This window comes from Myzus persicae, unplaced genomic scaffold (genome assembly GCF_001856785.1).
Source record: "Myzus persicae strain clone G006 unplaced genomic scaffold, MPER_G0061.0, whole genome shotgun sequence".
NCBI classification, from domain to species: Eukaryota; Metazoa; Arthropoda; class Insecta; order Hemiptera; family Aphididae; genus Myzus; species Myzus persicae.
In genome coordinates, this window is record NW_019103144.1 from 186,069 (window position 1) to 207,419 (window position 21,351).

General features: G+C 26.6%; 1 protein-coding gene and 1 non-coding gene across 2 annotated transcripts; one reads left to right on the forward strand and one right to left on the reverse strand.

Annotated features, from left to right (window-relative positions):
* The first annotated feature begins 460 nt into the window (after positions 1-460).
* Positions 461-532, forward strand: Trnah-gug. The gene has a single exon. It is a non-coding gene; the product is annotated as a tRNA-His (tRNA).
* Positions 533-12,825: 12,293 nt separating this feature from the next.
* Positions 12,826-18,719, reverse strand: LOC111033853 (SCAN domain-containing protein 3-like). Its single transcript, XM_022314788.1, has 2 exons — positions 18,632-18,719; positions 12,826-13,376 (listed from the first exon to the last, which is right to left on the reverse strand). The coding sequence occupies exons 1-2, from the start codon at positions 18,717-18,719 to the stop codon at positions 12,826-12,828; spliced, it is 639 nt and encodes a 212-aa protein (XP_022170480.1).
* Positions 18,720-21,351: the final 2,632 nt, after the last annotated feature.

Below are 21,351 nucleotides of genomic sequence, written 5' to 3' on the forward strand. Positions count from 1 at the left end.
TTTAATTTAAACGAGAGGTCTAGGTATATAATAGATAGGTAAGTCGGTAAGTGTACATTTTAAAGGCAGTATAGAATAAAATAAATATATGTATTTGTGTTTGTAAATTGTTGTAATTGTTGTAATTGTTCGATATTTTATTATTTTAAATTTATTATCAAGAAAGCCATTCAAATAAAACAATTTTATCTTCGATAGTTACCTAGTAGGTACTAGGTACTACCTACTAATAAGTTTTATTGTCATCAGAAAAAAAATATTTTTTCCTACCGAATTTACGTTTTTCACGTTATAGTTTAATATTTTATCAGCTTATTACAATGATATTACAAACAATTTTATAATATAGGTAGTATAATATTATACATATTATACTACGTTTAAGTGCACTGATTGTCTATCATAAATCATTATATTATATAATATTTCATATAGCCTTTATTTTATCGATTCCTTACCGGCCGTGATCGTCTAGTGGTTAGGACCTTGCGTTGTGGCCGCAATAACCCAGGTTCGAATCCTGGTCACGGCACAAATTTTTTTGATGAAATTTGTTCGCTGGAAAAATGGACTGTCAAAATCGCAACCCGTATCGAATCGATAATTGAATGTAACCGTATACGAGGACCTACTTAATTTTTTCATTATAATTTTTGGATAATATGTAATAATATAATATTTATTAGTATAATATACTAAGATTAGTGAAAATACTATTATTAATAAGACAGATTATAAAAGTTTACTTCGTATTTACCAATGTTTTTTTACATAATATAAAACGATTAAATTAATATAATTTTACACACAAAATTATCTATTAAATATTAAGTATATACATAAATAAAAGAACTTAAACCAAGCATTTCAATATGGGAAAGTAAATTTTTATTATTTCACTATTTCTAAGTACAAAGTAGGTAACTACTATATTTTTAAAAAGCATCTAGACTCTAGAGAGATGGATGTGTTAGTCTTAAGTTCAATAATCATTGTATACGAAAAGTGATCCTGAGCAAAAACTGTCAGCCTATAATATTTAATTACTTAGTATATTATACGATATTATTGTGATTAAAATAATTTATTTTCCTATTAGACTGCGGTAGGTTAAATTAATTTTTACCGAAAAAATTATTTTTAAAAATGTCAGTGTGTGTATGAAATGTAATAATGAAAAGTTAAAAGTAAAAAAGTTTCAAGTATCTACGAATAATATACGTTTAAGTTACAACAAAAACTAAACTCGTTATTTTTAGTTTTTAATTGTAATTTCGCCCGAAATTTGAACTTAAAATTAGTGTAAAAAAGAACTATGTTTATATATTTTATAGACTTTTCAATTACAGTAGAAATATTTATGAGATTTATTATCCTTGTTTTGAATTTTCAATCCTTAACTTTAAAAATGTGTTGAGATTTTGAAGTTGTCGAAATTTGAACTTCAAATAATTATTAAAAAAATCATTGTTGTGGATCTTTATTAATTCTATACTAATATATGAATATTTATCAACTGATACTAAAAATACTTATAAGGAACCTTGTGTACAAATTTCAAGCTTTTTGACCCAAAGAATAAAATTTAATTGACACTTATAGAATAAAAAAACTAAAAAAAAAATTTGTAATTTAAAATGTCTGTAAATAGGTCAAAACGTGTCAAATATTTTAAAAATTGTATCATACACAAAAATAAAAATATTTGTATTAAATAAATATTTGATGAAAATTTCAAGTACCTATGGTTAGGTTAATAACAACAAAATAAGAAATTCGTGTATAAGAATTTGTTAATTTAATTTAGAATATCCAATGTCCAACTTTAAACGATCCTAAAAAAACTAATATATATTTAATATATATTTTTATTTATATATAGAAACGTTAAGGGGAGTCTTGTATAAAATTTCAAATCCTAGATAAACATGGAACAATTTTCATGAATTTCTAACTAGAAATACTTAGCCAATTTTAGTGGTATTGATGAACTTTGCCAACATTTTAACTTCAGACGCTCATAAAAATGTATTGTGTATTTACTTTCAACTTTTTTTTTATTTTCAACCAACAAAAACTCATGACGAACATTGTATTCCATTTTCAAATTTTTGACCCATCACATCATTTTTAATCGACAATAATTTACAAAAAAAACTAATAAAACTTGAAATTGTCTTATTCCTATAAATAGTTCAAACAGAATCGCAATAATTCGACAATTTTACGGTACATAGAAATGAAAACTAGTTTTGCTTCAACATTTCGATTCTTCCTTAATTTTTGGTTTGTATTTCTTGACGCTTTTGAAAATTATTGTTAACATTTTACTTTTGACCCTTGTAGGGAGCTACCAGAGATAATGCTGTTAAAGAAGCATTTTTACTATTCCAAAAGGTGATGACGGACACCAAAAAAAAACTTACATCATTCTAAAATTAATACATTCATCACTCCGTTCAGAATCTAAAACACACATCATTGTAAAATCAATACATTCATCACTCCGTGCAGAATCAAAAGTACGGACGTTTATGAAATTATCATAAAATTCTGTAAAAATGTGAAAAATGTGTCCACAACTCATACATTTATCCAATTACTATAATATTGTGATATAATAGATTGGAACTTAGTAGGTACCTATGTTAATACCTATAGTAAAACTATACAAATTAAATTACAATAAGTGAAAAAAATCATTTGCTACAAATGTTGAAATGTACATTTCTGTAAAAGAATAATATATCGGTATAATTGTATTTTTAATATTTTTATGTAAGTATTAAGGTGTTTTAGATATTTATTTATTATGATGAATAAATAATTGATAATTATGGACGTGATGGCGTAGGTTGTTATAATCATAATATGAAAATATTGATGATCAATATAGTATAACCAAAAAATAATAATAATTGTTTCCAACGTTTAGGTCACGTATTGTAATTATTGAGGTAAAAATACGTATTTTTTTTTGTTTCTTTTGTAAGTTTCTAACACAATGTATATTGTTTGACAACTTTCGAAGTAAGAATATTGTAATGTAATATATTGTATTATTGTTATACACTTTTTTTTTTAATTTAAAACATTTTATATCCAATTCTCTAGTTGTAGAGGTAAATTATATTAAAATGTTCAATTGAATTTATTTAGTAACTCGTGGTCCATTAAAAAAATGATTAAATAGTCACCTTACTTTCTTTACATAATGATTAAATAAAAAAACATTTTTTAGACATTTAGCTGTCTTGGAATACATACAAGTTTCAATTCAAATCATGAAATATAGTTATTACTTATTAATAATAAAATTATGGTTTTTTTAAAATACAGTTATGAAGGTTTTCATATACTGCAATTTAAAATACCAACTGCATAAAGACTAAAAAAGGAAGAAGGCATCTAATCATTTGAAAGTACGTTATTTTTAACCACTCATTGTAATCAAGATAAATAACAATTCTAGAAATTACAGTAAGACACACGGTAGGTAATGATTATTAAGGATAATAATTAATATACCTTCGTGTTCGTTCAATTTTATTCATATACGATGTACCTTATACCTTAACATAACATTTTACTATTTTAGTTACTCATCATTACTCATTTTATTTTAAAATGTAAATCAAAATAAGTATAACATAGGTGGTATTCATTAGGTTAACGTCGTTACATCGACACATCGTGCATATCATCAATATTACTCTACACATTTGATTTGAAAAAAACTGCGATAAACTCAGTCCAGTTAGGTGAAGGTCAGCGTTTTCCTTTTAATTATAGATAACGAGAACCATATTATATTCTAGAATACTACAAACACTTAATAACTGAGGAATATCTATAATAAACACTAATAACTATATTATAATACTTGAATCGTGTTTTACCAATATTCAAACATATATTTTGTGCAATAAAATAATATTACCTATATTATAAAGAATAAATGAGAAATATCATAATAGGTATATATCTACATAATATATATTACGTACATTTTATGTATATTATAATATATAGTATACATTTTTACATGAATGTATAATAATAATATAATATTATAATATGCAATTTATTGTAAATAATGTGTAAATTACATAATCGAGTAAACTTGTAGGTATTATTTTAAAACAATGCTGATGATTGGTGGGTGGTGCCCAATTTGCGAAAAATCATCACGTGACACATAATTTTCGTTTAGTTCATTGATATGGTGACTCGGTGGGTATAAGTGTATTACGCAGTATTACTAAAACGATACACGAAGAAAACAAAGAAACAATAAAATACAGTACGACTCATCTAATTGCTAAACGGAGAGTAATGTACCAGGTATTTGATTTTTAAACTGGACATATTTTACAATAATTACATTTAAAATATTACTGACATAATTCATTCAAAAATTATATTTACTGTTGTCTGTTATTATTTTTTTGTAACTTAAAGTAAAACTATAGATGATTATCATATTATGTTCTCGGCTTTTGTTAATGAACATAATATATAATATACAAACTGCATGAATTTAAAATGATGTATATTTTAAATAATAACCTAACCTACCGACATCTTAGATTATTTTTCAACAGAATAAAATAAAATAAACAAAACACAACTCGTCAACTCAGTTTAAGGTTCAAAGTGTAGTGGCGAAAAAGTTATTGGTTTTAGTGTTTTACTATGATGTGTTCATATTTATTTTTCAGACTTTGATCATGTTATTTCAAAGGTTGAACACATAGGTTATATACCTATATAAACCTATATAATATGGTCTTTATTTATTGATATTAGAAATTGAACAAACCAAATATGGTTCTTTGAACATTCCATCTTTGAAATTTCTCTTTTGCGAGTACTCAACTAGCAAACATCTGTAAAATAACAACAACATGGATGGCATTTGATGAAATTGATTTCCTATGGGTATAAAGTAAATGTTAATATTTTTTAGAACAAAAACAGTATAATCCAAGTCCCGAGAAATTTCAATTATTTTTGAGTCAAATATGCGTATGGTAAATACTGAATACAACATTTGGTAACATCCGTGCTTACAATCACTGAAAATTGTTGTTTATACATGATAGACGATTGTAGTAACTTACAATCAACATATTATGTCATTAGGTTATAACTTATTTAGTCACAAAAAATAAAAATAAAATCAATTCGAATGGATATGTAACTACTATTGTTTACATAACTATATAATATTACGTAAATATGTATAGCAAATAACTATTGCCAGCTATTTGTAGTTATAAAAATATATCATTATTCATTATCATCAGCCATTTCTTTTTTCAAATTGTACGGATATGATATTGATATATTCAATATTCATGTGGAAAAATGGTATTAAATCAAAATAAATTACAATTTCACTTAAATCTATAAAAAAAATATTTTTAATATGAATATTAAAATAATTACAATAAAATTAATAATAAATAAATACCCAATATAGTATAAAATATAATACAAATTTACAAAGCTATTCTTACAACTATTTCAAAGAGAACAATTATTTTTATAGATTATTAAAGCTCATGACTATTTAGGCAATATAATATTATGAAATTAATATAAATATTTCGAAAAATTTATCGAGTATAGACTATAGACAGCATAGTGATATATAATATTAAAGGTATTAGTCTCAGTCCCAGTGAATATTTTTCAACTGAAATCGTTATTTTTTGTTTGAATATCCAATTTTGTCATTTTTTTCAGAATTCAAATGTCGTATCTATAAAAAAAAAATAGTGCATTTTATGTTTTACAATTTTTTGGCTGCAACAAAGCCTACTTATAAGAAACCTTGTGTTAATCTTAAAAACTGTATTTATCTATTGAAAATTGTCAGAAGTAATTTTTATATCTTTATAGTTAAGACTATATTTTATTATTTTCTACTTCCTAGAGAAAAGTGGAAATAAATACATATTATTGTAACTTATAATTACATTTTGTTATAATTATTGTAATATTTGCACTAGTAGGAAGTTCATTGACAGAGTTTTCCACTCGTTCTAAAATTTTTAACGAGTCTACAAAAGACTAACTTGTACAACCAAACTATTTATGTTTAGTAACCTATTTTTAGCATTCAAATATTCTTTGAGACTTAAAATATTTGATATCATAAACGTACCTATAATCTGTTTTTTCCTTAACTCCTTTTTGGATTGTTTGGTATATTATATTCGTACGGTTTTCTGTTAAAATATGGAAAAAAATGCAGAACATGCACAAACGTCAGAATATGCAAAAATAAGCAGTATACAATTTTGATATTAAATCAATCAAGTAATGATTTGTGGACACTCATTAACTTGTATGTATATGATGTTGAAAATATCAACACGCATTATATGCAAAAACTGATCTTTAATTACAAGTTATAGACATTTATTAACTTTTGGAATAGGTTGTGAACATTTGTTGGGGCAAGGTAAACTGTCTTGGCAATTAGAGTTACACAATATATGATTCTTTTTGTAAAAGTAGTGATTTGTTGCGCATGAATGATTTTTTGCAAAGCCTCGTTTTGACTTCTAGCCCCGTCTATGCTTTTGTTGAAGCATAGTGGAGGGATGTATATAACTGTCGGAACTCGTCTAACTATAATGGTACTTTTTGAGTTATTAAATACTAAGAACCTAACCTACTAAGAATAAATTATTCTGTGCAAAAAATAAACTCAAACCTAAAACCATGTTTACTGATGATTACCAACTAATAACTATACATATAATAATATGTAATAACTAACAACTAATATTATATTATATTTACTCTTAAGTTTCTACACCTACATTTCAGTCAAAACTAGCTTTTTCATTCGAAAAATTTAAGGTTGAGGTTATTTCTAATTTTAATTACTAACTAGTCAAAATCAGTTTTTGACGAAATGTTGTTTTGTGAAAAGTTGTTTTGTTTAGTTAAAACTAAGTTTGACTACTTTCAGGTTTTAACTCTAGTTTATAATATAATATAATATACATAATTATTAAACTAATACTATTTAATGTAGCCAAATTTATTGATTTTATATTATGTCACTAGACGCAAATAAGTATTTTAACGTTACTGAAGTTCATTAAGCGCCTTAGAGGTTTTTATATAGGTGTATAGGCTCTAACGGTAAAGTAATTTTTTTACTCTTTCATATTTTGACAATATTGGATATTCATAATTTATTATTTGATATTTTAAATGAAATGTTTTCACAAAAATAAGTTATTTTATTAATAGTAAAATAAATTGCTAAAATATTAAAATTAATAATAGTAATAAAAATATACGATAACATAATATACCTCTATGTTTCCGCTTCGAATTGTTTTTCAGATGCAATGAATTCAAATTTAAAACACCCATTATTACAGTACTTACTCAATGACGAGGTTCAATCGATTACTGTAGACTGTAGTACAGCAGAGTGAATACCAACTTGTCTACTTTTTAGACGGTGAAGGAGGAAGGGGGGATAATGTTGCTATAATTAATATAAATAGGTACAATATTTTATGATATGAATTTGTTGGAAACTTAGGACCCAATATCTGCTAGGGCCTAGGAATTGCACTTAATCCAGAACTGACTAACTGACTGTAATAGAGGTAATTTACCTAGCGATAAAAACATTCTTTTGGGACGTTTTCCGCAGTAAATTGACTCCCAGGATATTCGGGGTTTGAGAAAGCCAGTAGCGTTACGTCTCCTGAGGGTATGATAATATAATAGAATGATGTACTTAACTAGATAACATATTGTTTTTTTTTTTATTGTGCAGTGATTTAAAATAAATGTTACAGTAGTAATAATAGTATGTTATTATGCTGTGTCTTACCATATTGACTGTTGTTCAAAATAAAACTGCCTTTTATATTTAAACTGATTTAAAAATAATAAAAATAGTAGACTTCGAAAAACAAAATTCGTATTCCGCAAAAGCCAATGGTACCATAATATTTATTTAAGCCATAAAAACGGGCCCTTTCTATCATATTTTTTCAATGGTATTCACGAATTTCCTGAAATCCAATAAGAAATATCTTGAAAAATGACCCTCGTTGCTCACAGAATCTAAAATATAACACTGTAGAAATATGCAAACAATAATATACTACACTGCATGTTTTAGATGCATGGTCCAGAAATCTCAAATAGATAAACAGAAAAGTGGACAAACTGAACTACTGTAATTTATAAACGTATATTATATTCATAAAATATGTGAATAAATAATATAATATAGATTATATATGATTTATACACATAGATGATGCATAAATTCAATAATAAACTACAATTGAGTCCCAAATGAGAGAAACATTATTTAAATCTTAGGCCAAAATCTAAAATTGAATGTAGTTTTCCCTTAAATATTATATGTACTTTATATCATACAATATTACATGAAAGTTTAGCTATTACATTGTAGTCTGTCATGTACAGTGAAAGTTACATGCGCAGAGAGTAAATATTCTGAACTACCCTCAAGAGCTCTATTTTTTTTTAAATCAGTTGATGTATGTATTTTATTGGTTTACAATTTATGATATTTGCATTTTATGTAACCAGTATTTTTTGCTCTCTGTATCTAATATAAAAGTTCAATACTTTCAGCCATAAAATCAAAATAATATTGGCCACCAATGTTATTTTTATATTATGCTTTTTTCAATGTATCTATAAAAAATTAATTGTACTCTTTAAAATTTAGGAAAAACAAAAAAACAAATTTAGAGATTAACAGGAATATTTACGTTAAACCAGTTTTTGACAAAATTTATTTTATTTGTTTATTGTACGTAATTCAAACACCAATGGCTGTAAAGACTTTACATTTTCACCAAATATTCATCTGAAGCTAATATTATAAAATAATAATGATATAATTATTATAAGCACTTAATAGTCATGATATAATTTTCGAAATATTTTGACACTTTTAGTGCTGTTTTTGGCTATTTAAAATATTCTACTTTTGAATGTTTGTTGATATATGAGTAAAAATCATGAAAAGTAATGAAAATAAGTTTCCAAACATTTTGTTATACCCCAGCTATTATAAAATATCAAAAGTATAAAGTCGAAATTATTTCCAATAGACATTTGTTTGAGCTTAACAATTTTAAGAAATTCGTCAAATCCTCTAAAATATGTAGACTATTTTATAGTTAGAAATGCATAATGTTTTTATTTTAACACCTAAGGCTTAAAACTTCAACATCTAATTATACTCCTTAGATATTTTCAAGCCATATATTATATTTTCACCAGCGATTGAAATTCAAATTGTGATGACATAGTAGAATAGTCAAAAGTATAATAACGATTTATATTATTGTATGATTGTTAAGAGAACTCCACACCCACTGAGGTGTCTTCGTCTTGCAAACGTACAACATAGCAAAAACTTGTCTTGCAAGAAGTATAGGACCACTCAAGCTGTAGTCCAAGCTACGCAACCACATTTTCATACTATTAAGACTTAAGAGGAGAACATCGTTTTCATTTTTTCGATATCACAAGTACAAGAAAAGTTCTTATTGTTTAAAAATTCATTTTGTCAAACTTAAATAACTTTTTTTGTATTTGTGGTATCCAAAAAATAGTAACGATTTTGCACAGCAAATTTTCTCCCCTTAATAGTGTGAATATTTGGCTACTTAGCTTGGACTACAGCTTGAGTGATTCTATTTCGAGCAAAACAGTTTCTGCTATGTTGTAAGTTTTTAAGTCGGAGACAACATACTATGCGAGTGTGGCATGCTTTTAAATTATAATTTTCTCTACACAAAGACATTTAAAAAATACTTGGAATAATAGATTTTAAATAAATTATAGGTAAACATAAGTACTAATTGTATAGTAAATTCAAGAAGAGGAATTCAAAATTTCAATTATATCTACTTAATGGCAACCGATAACGATTCACAAGGAAACATACAATATGCAACATTAAAAATATTTAAATATAATAGTTATTCTTGGGTTTGGATAACATTCCAACGTTTAAACTAATCGTTTTCGTACTATCGGTAAGAATATTAAGTATTTTGGTATTTAAAGCTAATATCCTAATACAACCTATAATGACAACTAAAATAATAGACTACATCAGTTTTTAGATTTCCCACATTATTAGGTAAATGTTTTAAATATATTTTCAAAAATTTTAGTTGAACTAAATAAAACTTATAATATATACATTCATAATATTACTATAAAACATCTATATAAAACAATATTGAATACATTATAATATAATGTCTATAAAAGTCGATTAAAAAATGTACGATTGGTTAAAAAACTTAAACTTTTAATGCGAAGTTCTTTGTAAGTTGTTATTAGGTACCTACTAGTGGTTGTAAAGAAATTTGAGCAATAATAATTTTTTATGAGTGTTTGAAGTTAGAATGATGTTGACAAAATTTTTCAAAATCAGAAAAATTTGAAAAATTGTTTGAAGATTTTAATGTATAAAATGTCCAATTTTGAGACAATTTATGACGCTGTTCCTCTTAACTTATGACTCATAAGTCATGATAATTAGTTTTATTGAAACAAAATGACATAAAAAATATAAAAGTCAATTAAGCATAAAACCAAAATATTGTGTTAATTCAAACATTTATTGTTTTAATATTATGTTGATTAAATACAATGTTATTTTTATCAAACGTATGTTCATTCTATTCAATGTGTTCTCGAATAATCATTTTTTTGGACTGTGTCAATACCCAATTGACGATTTTGTTAACTAAAACACATGCCATTTATAAACAATAATGTTATTTCAACCTAGTGTAGTTTTTAAAGCATAAAAATAAATTATAACCTAAGTGTATTTGAAGGAGAAATGCCATTTTAAAATCGATCGATTAATTCCTTTGCAAACTATAACGTGTATACTGCACACCACTTAACTAGTGATGTTAGTTCAACCTAGTGTAATTTTTATAGCATCGAAATTATATTGTATATATATTTGGCAAAAAAGTCGTTTTAAAATTTGTCGATTATAATATGTACCCTCTATATTAAATACAGTGGATCCAGGTTTTATTGTTAGGATATGTTTTACTTCAAAATTACTTTCAATTTGTTTTATTTTACCCATTTCTAAATTTTCATTTGAATCATTAACCTTTTTTCAAAAACAGTAAATTGAAAAAAATGTTAAGTAATTACTAGTAGGGCATTGGTACACTATAATGTAAACGCTCAAACACATACAACATACAACATACAATAACTGAACAGCAGACTGCCAAGTGGTAATAACTATAATATTAAATAATAAATAAAATAACTATAAACGATATTATACAATGTGCATAGGTATTTAAATATAGTTTGAATAAAATATCGATATGGAACAAAATAATAATATGTGCTTATAAATAAAAAGAATACCGAAAAAAAAATCTATATTTATATATGTATGAAGAAACTAAGAAAGGTTATTTATTAATGAAAAATATTTTCATTTTAGAGTTTAGAGTTTTTACTTGAACATTCACAGGTCGGAATAGTTTCTAAACATTGTTCTATATTACTGTTCAGTCCACCGGGTCATAATTAGTTTGGCGCGGGCCATCTGGAAATTTCATTAAGGCATATTATATATTTATATCCTATCACATTACTAAGTTTGCTATAGAATTATTCAACAGGTACCTCATATTTGATATTGGCATAATATTAAAATATTTCATATTGTCAATAACGCATGAATCAATATTTCTCAAGCAATAACGTCCTTTCCGAGCTTTATTAGCCAATATTGATTGATATTTGTACAGAATAAATAGTAAAACTCAGTAGAATCTATGGGTATGATTAATAATTATAATATGTAAACGGGAAGAGGAAGAAACGTCCGGTTTCATTTTTTTTATGAAAAAATCTCGGTTTATTAGCAATTTAAATAATGATCTATATATAATGTAAAATAATTTAAAATAAATAATTTGCGTATATTTATTTCGTTTTTAAATACAATAGTCAATGTTAATAAAAAATTCATTCCCTGATAAAATTGTTATCGATCACTCTAAAAATCTAAATCATACCTTTTGTCAACATTCACCGGTGTTTCTATTTTAAGAAAATGAAAGCGAAGTCTGTATAATAAATGTTCTGATTTTTGTAATATGAAAATTTGGTTGCTATAAGCTTGGACTACAGCCTAAGTGATACCGAACGTCTTAAGTTCGTGGGTCTTATAAAGAAAACAAATATTGCGCTGATATCTACTAAAGATGGTGAAAAAATAATATCACTACATAAAACAGTCAGCTAGGCTGTGATCTAGCAGAATCACAAAGCTAGCTACAGCTAGCTGTAAAAGATGCTGTAAATCAAATAAGTGTAGGTACTTCTAAAATATAACATCTCTTTGAATAACTGTTGGTATATAGTGTTAGAATATGGGACCTAACTACTAAATAAATTGATATGTTGATAAGTACTTTATTAAGCTATATTATTATGTAATATCAAAAAGAAGCAATACATGTGGACGATTATACTCGTAATAATGATTTTAGTATGCTATAGAGCAGGGGTGGCCAAATCACGGCTCGCGAGCCGCATGCGGCTCTCGTCACAGTCGTATGCGGCTCGCGGTCTTATTTACAAAAACCAAAATATTTTAATTTTTTTTGTATACATTTATAAAAAAATGTTTTTATTGTATTTATTTAAGGCTTAGAACATAGAATATAGATTAAATCAAACAAAAAAAAAATTAATTAATATGAATAATAAATTAAAAAATTAAACATTAAGCTAATTTTGTTTGCGTGGTATTTTTTTCGTGTCTACTTTTTTAGTAAGCTTCTTAAGATCTGGTTGAATTGATGTAAGAGCAGTTCTTAGTAATTCTGTAAGATGATCATCAGTCAAATTTGAACGATATTTTGACTTAATTATTTTCATTGTTGAATAAAGTGATTCACATGAATACGTCGTTCCAAAAATTGATATCAATTTTACCGCACAGTTTTTAATATTTGGGTATTTTAATATAGAAATATGCTTCCAAAATTCCAATATAGAGGGACAATTAATTATAAACTGCTTAAGACCTTCATCTTCTAATAACTCCAAGAGTTCTATTTCGAGATCCGCTTTATTTGTGATGATAGGATGTGATAATGGACATCCCTTTTCAATGACATTAACTAAAAATGGATTTTCTAAAAATCCGAATGAGGGTTTTAATGCCTTTAGGTCTCGAAATCGTTCTTCGAAGTCGGTAAATAGAAATTCAAGTTTAAGTACATAGTCGTCACAATTAATTTTTATTTCTGATTCTATCAGGCACGCTTCTATTTTTTCTAAACATGAAAAGTGAGTAAAATTGTTTGATTGTAAATCTCGTATGAAAAGTTTTAGTTTATTTTGAAAACTAAATACTTTTTGCGCTAGGTCATTAATATAGTATAGAGATAAGACTTCAATTTTTCATAATTGCTTTAATGATTAAAAATAATATTTCTATATTGTTATAAGATAATATTTTAAGATTATTATTTTATCGATCTTGGACTTAAGTTCTTTGATGCCTTTCCCTTCGCCCACCACCATTACGCCCCTGAAAGCTGTGACGCACAATTTGAATAGGTACCTCGCTGATATAACCTATATTGGCAAGGCTATGACGTCATTACCTTAATTTACATATATTTCTGTATCATACTATATATAATTGAGTTTTTGATTAAAATATATTTTGATAATGACTATTATACTGCTACAGTAACGAGACAAAAATATATGTTTTTACATTTTTATCTTTGATTATAAAATGTTAGTAGCGTCATTTCAGAGTTAATTACGATACAGAGAACGTTTTGCGCAGTTAAGTCATTCAATCTTTTGCTCCCCTGGGCAATTATAGCTTACGATGAAATTTTATGTGAACTACAAAATATTTAAATAAATATCGTAGTGGAAATGTTATTATTGTGAAATGTTTTAGTGATTCTGATTTAAAAAATTCAAATTAAATTATTATTTTTTCATTATTGTTAATATTGATCGTTATGCTTTTTGAGTGTTAAGAATAATTGCTTTAATGTTTCAGCTTTTTTCACTTCTGAAATCATTATTTTTCATCATAACTAAAAATAATTAGGTAGACGTATAATACATTTGAAGCACTTATTCGAATACTGTGTAAGGCAGTACGAGTTCTGCAAAATGTTTTGAATTACAATCATTATCTTCTATGGCAGGTGTATAACTTACCTTACCCTCGGACTCAACCAAAATAAAAACAAATTCTCCCGGTTATTATCCAACGTCTTCGTTGCTGATATACATCGCCCAAATTATAAAGTCAGATTTCTACCCGATTCATTATTAGAGATCACTGCGCGTGTACCTTTGTATAGGTGTGATGATTGTCATGGTAATTGGGTTTCATCATGCACGTACATCCGTCGGCCTATACATAAATTCAATCGTAAATTCATATAATTGAATAAATGGTTATGTTCCATATGTAAATTTATGGTCATCGAAACGCGTAGGTACCTATACTTGCTATTATTCATTTGAAGTGTGGTAGACATATAAATAAAGAAATGTGGTTTTTCTTATATTATACTTTACATGTATTATAATACTGTGTATACAGACTATACTAAATCGATTATACATATTATGTATAATGTATCCAACTCGACCCTTCAGTTCCGGAAACATCATCATAATATGGACGGCCTGCTATCATTATACTATAATATATAATATGTATTCATGCATATGTTATTTACTTTATTTTGAACAATTTATTATCTTATATACACATCAAAGTACTTACAGTGATCCGAAATAGAACCAAATTTTCACGTTTTATATAATATATCCTCGATGCGTTCAAAGGATGTCCGTTTTTTGCCCTTTTATACATAGATATATCACCAAATATCACTCTCTCAGTGTACTCATACACATGCATATAAATATATATATATATATATATATATATATATATGTATAAGACGTGAATAACCTTACGTATGTAACTAATAATATTATTGTGTATTTACCCTACACGTAATGGGAAAACATTTCAAAGCGATCGGGTCTCGGGGGTGATTGATACGCGCATACCACACGCATATTATATTTTATATTATGTCCTTTTGAAAAGTAGATACTTCGTACGTCCTATGCGTTCGAGTGGTCAATTATATTATACACGTGTGTGTTTATTTACGATTCCATCATGTTGACTTTGCTCATCCGGTGTCGTGACCAAACACAATGAACAGTAATCCGGAGGGACACGTGTAGACCTTTGCACTACAGTGTTGTGTACTTGTATACTGATAATATTACCTAACGGGATTGCGGTTTGCCAACAAATGTCAATCGAATGACGCACACAGCAGGCAGAGATTTATTCGAATTTCAGAGCTTAAATATAGGCACACAAATTCACATGTCCAATACAAATCGTAATATATTTGTTATAGACATTTTTGTTTCCTTTACCATACTTATTAATATTGAATATTATACAAATGTACAATAAACAATATAATTCATTAAAATATATTATGTAGGTATATAGGATGATTCATGAACCACTCATTATTTCAAAAAATGTTCATGTTTTTGAAAATATTTTCGTATATGGTTTCAAGTTGTTACAAAATATTTCGTTTTTTAAAACATAATATATTTTACCTACCCTTATAATTTTTAAAAATGTACTATTTTTAATTATAACATACAGTTTTAATTAAATCTTTAAAAACAGAATATTTATCTGAAGGGTTTAGGGCTTGTATTTTATGAGCTATAATATTCCTTCTGAACTGATTTGAGCGGTACACGGTTTACCAGCAAAATGATGGTCCACTGTCTAGTCACTACTCCTCTCATCTATACTTTAATTACTTGTAAATCAGAAATTACTCGTCATAAATTGGAAGTGTGAGTATCGAAATACTCAGAGAAAATATTCTAGTATGGTAGATTAAATTGAAACTGTATGTTCATTCAAAAAAGTGAAAACTTAAAAAATGCAAGAATAAAAAAAATTTATTTTTTGAAAAATTAAGTTGTTTTGTAATTACTTGAAACCATATCAAAAGAAAACATTTACCAAATCATTAGTGGTTTTGGAAGTGTTGAGTAGTTCATAATAAAATAATCAGTTAATAATTACAGTTAATAATTAAATTATTATGTAGGTACTTCCAAACCAGCAAAACATCAGTCTTCAAACATTTTGTTCAACTTTTTAATTGTTAAAGAATATACAGGTACTACTTGTAATAAAAATAAAAAAGGCTTTGACATTATTTCAGATGAGGACATGCAATTATTGTTCTTAAGAGGACTCTATACCACCCACATACATTGTCTCTGTCTTTCTTACAAACGTATAAGGCATAGCATATTGTACATTATGAATAATTTATTTAACTCTGTTATTTTTAATGTAAGAGAAAATTAACTTATTATTAAATTTGAATGTAAGAATATTATCTATGAATCTCATAGAGTTTTTACAATTTAATTTTAAAGCAATTTATGAGTAGTTTGAAATTGTAAATTGTATGTAAATTTTAAAATACTCATAATCTGCTTTAAAATTAATTTAATTTAATTTAAAATAAAATAAATCTATGAGATTCGCTATGTCGACTTAGATTCACTTGAAAATGAGTCAATTCGCTCCAATATTAAACATAACAGAGTTAAATGAATTATTCAGCACGTCCTCTTAAAAATCGCATAACGTATTTTCACTAATAAATATATGATGATTAAATTTGTTATTGAATCTTTATATGCTGGTATAGCTAAATAAATAAGAACATATTATACGCAATGTTCACTATTTGCGAAAATGCGTTATGCCATTTTTTTGATATTTTATAATCATTATACATTTATTTGTGAAAATGTGTACATACATAGGTATTTAATTTTGTTTCGCAGTGTCAGAACTAACAAACGTACCTATTTATTACCGTTTTGGAACTAACGTATGTATTTTTTACCTGCTGAGTCTCGTGTAGAAATTTTCATTTGCCCATTGATATATAATCTTTTGAATACCATGATTTTTTTTCCTTGTAATTTCTGGCTTAATTTACACACACCAGAATATTTTTTAACTCCTAAAATATGATTCTTTTTGGCTAAATAAGTTATTTTTTTAAATTGTTATAATATGTTTTATGAACTGCAGTACAGGTATCTTACACTTGCACAGACTACAAACAAATATGCGAAATCATGAAATGCCATTAACGTTTTGTCGTTTTGGTCATGATAAAATGTAATATTGTTCATCCAACAGACTCGAAATCGTAGGATCGTATCGCATTGTCGTGTCTGAGCAAACCGATGTTGTATAATACAACAGTTAATAATTAACTTACCGTGTGCCTATACCAGCGGTTCTCTTACTTTTTTGCTAGCAGAGCTCTTGTTCCTAAAAAAAATTACGGAGCCCCAAAATTCAGAAATGTCTATTTGAAGCAACAATAATTCATAAAAAATTATGTTAATTATAAAAAATATGTTTATTTATAAATAGTTAAGTTAAAATAATACATATTGGTACTGTCCAAATAATATTGAATACAAGTATAAAAATGAAAAATGTGACTAAGAAATATAGTAATAATTTAATAATTTGAATTTAATTAATACAGATAATATATGCCCAGGAAACCACAGAGCCCTTAGACTACTTACGCGGAGCACAGTCTGAGAACCACTGGCCTATACAATAATCACTCGTCAAATTGTGCAAATAAATAAAATCATCAAATTATACAAAATAGTTGGGTATCAATATTATTTTTGGGCCAAAATTAATCCCGATCGAGCGTGCACTGACATTGGTCATGAGTTTTAGTTTTGAGATACAATTTACATAATATAACCCAATACTATTACTTTTTAATATAAAATATATCCACGTATAGCCTGCAGTGGGGATCGGATAAGTCCGACTTCGGGTATAAATAAAAGACGAGAAACGCAATAGGCTTTGCCCTTGACGTTTCGGAAACGAGAAAAATCTCATTTCCATTTCACCAGTCTTACTTTTATGTTTGATATATGTACCTACAACTGTGTTGGTTTTATTTCAAACTGCACAAGCAATAATACCTACAAGGCACAAGCTATTTATATATGTATTTCCAAGAAACATTGGCAAAACAAGGGTCGAAATTTAGAAGGGAGAAGGACTAAAGTCAAATATGTAGCTTAAAGTTAATACATTTCATTAAAATATATAAAATGTATCAATACTTAAGGTCTAACAGAGGAATAGACGATGTATAAATTAAACTAAAATAAAAAAAATTTAATTATGACTAAATGAAAAAAAACAAGTTATGAAACTGTATGTCAGTAGTAACTAAGGAATTGATTTATTAATAAATAACATATACAATATAATAATGAGCAGTACCTATCAAGTATCAGTGGTGTATCCAAGAATTCTAGGGGACTTCATCATGAATAATTTGACACTGGCTACAGTCCGATCAATGAAACATATGTAAGTTAGGTACATGTTTTTGAAATATTGCCTTCGACAAATGCTTACGTGGGAAATCAAAAACATTGTCAACGACAATATCGGAAACACATGTTTCCGACAAATGTTTCTCTGATCTTGGAGCAAATAAAATCATCCTATACTTCCTATACTTCACGTGTAATGTGTATACGAGTACCTAAGTACAATATTATATGAGGTGATAAAAAATTCGATGAACAAAATTATTTTCTAATTCAATATTTGTACGATTTCAATTAGAACCTAGGTAATGTTTTTTTAGGGTTTGAAGGTATTTTATATTATTATTTTTGTTCACATAAGTATTGTCCTATATTTGTATCTAAACTTGAATATCTAATTTTACATTTTAAACATTTTATGTAATTAAACAAGTCTGGAAACCTCAATCTGCGAACTTGCTAAATTGTTTTACAATTTTATATTTATTCAACTGTATCTACTGTATTAAAATTATTGATATTAATAAGGCTCTAGTTATGTACTAATAATTATGACTCGTCACTATGTAAAGCAACTTGTACAGTAAATAAATATATTACTGTCAACAATTGTACCTAATATGTACTATTGTACTATATTGTAGTAACGCACTAACGTCGTAGGTACGTTGCATTATGACGGGCGGACGGACGAACACACCGTTAACATACGAATATAAGATGCGTTTGAAACTTATTATGTTTAGAAACCTACAACTACCATTCATTATGTTCAATATGACGATATGTATATTATTAGGTATCAACGATTTTTAATAAATTATTCAACTACCTAAAACGTATAGCTATTAAAGTATTAACTTACTGACATCAACTATGTTTTGATATTTATAAAAAAAATTAATCAAAATATTTTTTAGCTATAAAATCAGAATAATACCTAAAATCTATAAACGCTATATTATAAAAACGTGCTCATAAATATCACAAAAATTGAGTTGAAAAATGTTTGTTGGCAGTTAAATGAATCATCTTGTATATAAAATTTTTACACCTCGTTTATATTGCCATGGAGGGGGGCGGCTTCTAGTTCTATCCCGCCCCATTACACAGTTATACGCCTCCGTCGATTCTCCCCCTATACTGACAATAAAGCTACTGCACTGTTACGATCTTTCACACGCAATATTATAATTTATTATTTATAAGTATAAGTTCAGGGGCGGCATTAGGTATGTGGTGGCCCCTGGGCGGAATATATTGTGGGGGCCCCTTATACATAAACAAGGAAATATATTTTTTTACTTATTCAATAATATTTATTATTATGTTTAGTAGTAGTAACAATTAACTACTATTTAATAATAAATAATTATAAAAACAATCCAATCGAGTTTAACTTAGGTACTAGTTTATAAGTAATATTATCATAATATTAAGTGTTAAAAAAAGTTCAATATTATTTAATTAAATATGTGTGAATATAAATAAAATATTTTTTAATTTAAATATCATAAAATTGTGGCCCCAAGTTTGTGGGGACCCCTGGGCTGCAGCCCACTCAGCCCTAACCTAAATCCGGCTCTGAGTATAAGTACACTATTTGCAACATACTATAATAATAGTACTATTGACTGCCGTCAATTAAAATTGTAAGAACATATTTTATGAAAAGGTTTTTTAATTTTCTTCTTATAATAGTCAATATGTTACACGAGTGACATACTTACCTACGACGTACTGAATTATAATATTTTTATTTTGGAACAATTTTTAATACTTTTTTAAGGTTAACTATAGTAATTATAATGCACTTATAAAAACAAATAATAAATAAAAACGAATTTTCTTTTTGTAAGACTTTATAAAATAATTTATAAATATGTATTTTTTTCATTTCAATCTGATAAATTTGTAGATAATGGTAATATTCAAATTTTAATGTTTTTAAGTGTTCTACTGGCTTTTAAATGATTTTTAAGGTCTTAAAGTGCAAAGAAAATCTAATTTCCATAAACTACCATAAACGATTATACGTAAGTAGGTAATTGACAGGTACTAAAATTCTCTGGGACACCTTGAGACGTGTTTCGGTAAACATCTATTAATATTTATGCGATGACAACCAAGGCCTCACAACGGCTTTGAGTACGATTTATCAAATTATAATTGTTTTAAATCATTTGTCTCAATTGATAGGAATTCCAAACGTCGAGCGTCATCCCTTTACGAGGGGATAATCATATTATAATTTGTGCCGTCAAATACAAATTGAATTTATTTAATATTAAAGTGACATAAAACGGATACACATGTACGAGTTAAGAATTTTCGATAACATTGTCATTGAGTATCTACATATAATTTTAAAACATTTTGATTTATTTTTAACAAGTTTTCTGAATTCAAAGTTCGATCAAATATTATATGCAATTATAAGTTTTAAAATATTTAAAATGTCATGAATTCTCAAGTACAAAATAATTTACATAATATTTTTTTGGTTAACTGCACATGCGTTTTATAAATATTAAGCACAGATATTAACTGAGCGGCAATAGTGTATTAAAAATTAAATCTATTAGTGTTTTATATACGCTGTTTTCTTAGTACTTACCTACTTGTAAGTTTTTGATCTTTGTATTTTAAACTTTCTGTTTTAATATTTGAATGTTGAATTAACTAATAATTATAATTTATACTAATGTATTTATCGAAAGGGAGTTTTTACTTCTTTTTCATACCTACACCATACCTATATGTCAAAGTTGTAAACTGAGAGGTGAGAGGGGACAGCTGCCCTAT

Excerpts from the sequence above, each read along its gene's own strand:
- LOC111033853 (XM_022314788.1), bottom strand. The coding sequence starts at position 18,719 with ATGATTTTATTTGCTCCAAGATCAGAGAAACATTTGTCGGAAACATGT. Across the intron at positions 13,377-18,631 it reads CAATGTTTTTGATTTCCCAC|AAAAAATAGAAGCGTGCCTG; the intron begins GTAAGCATTTGT and ends TTTCATGTTTAG.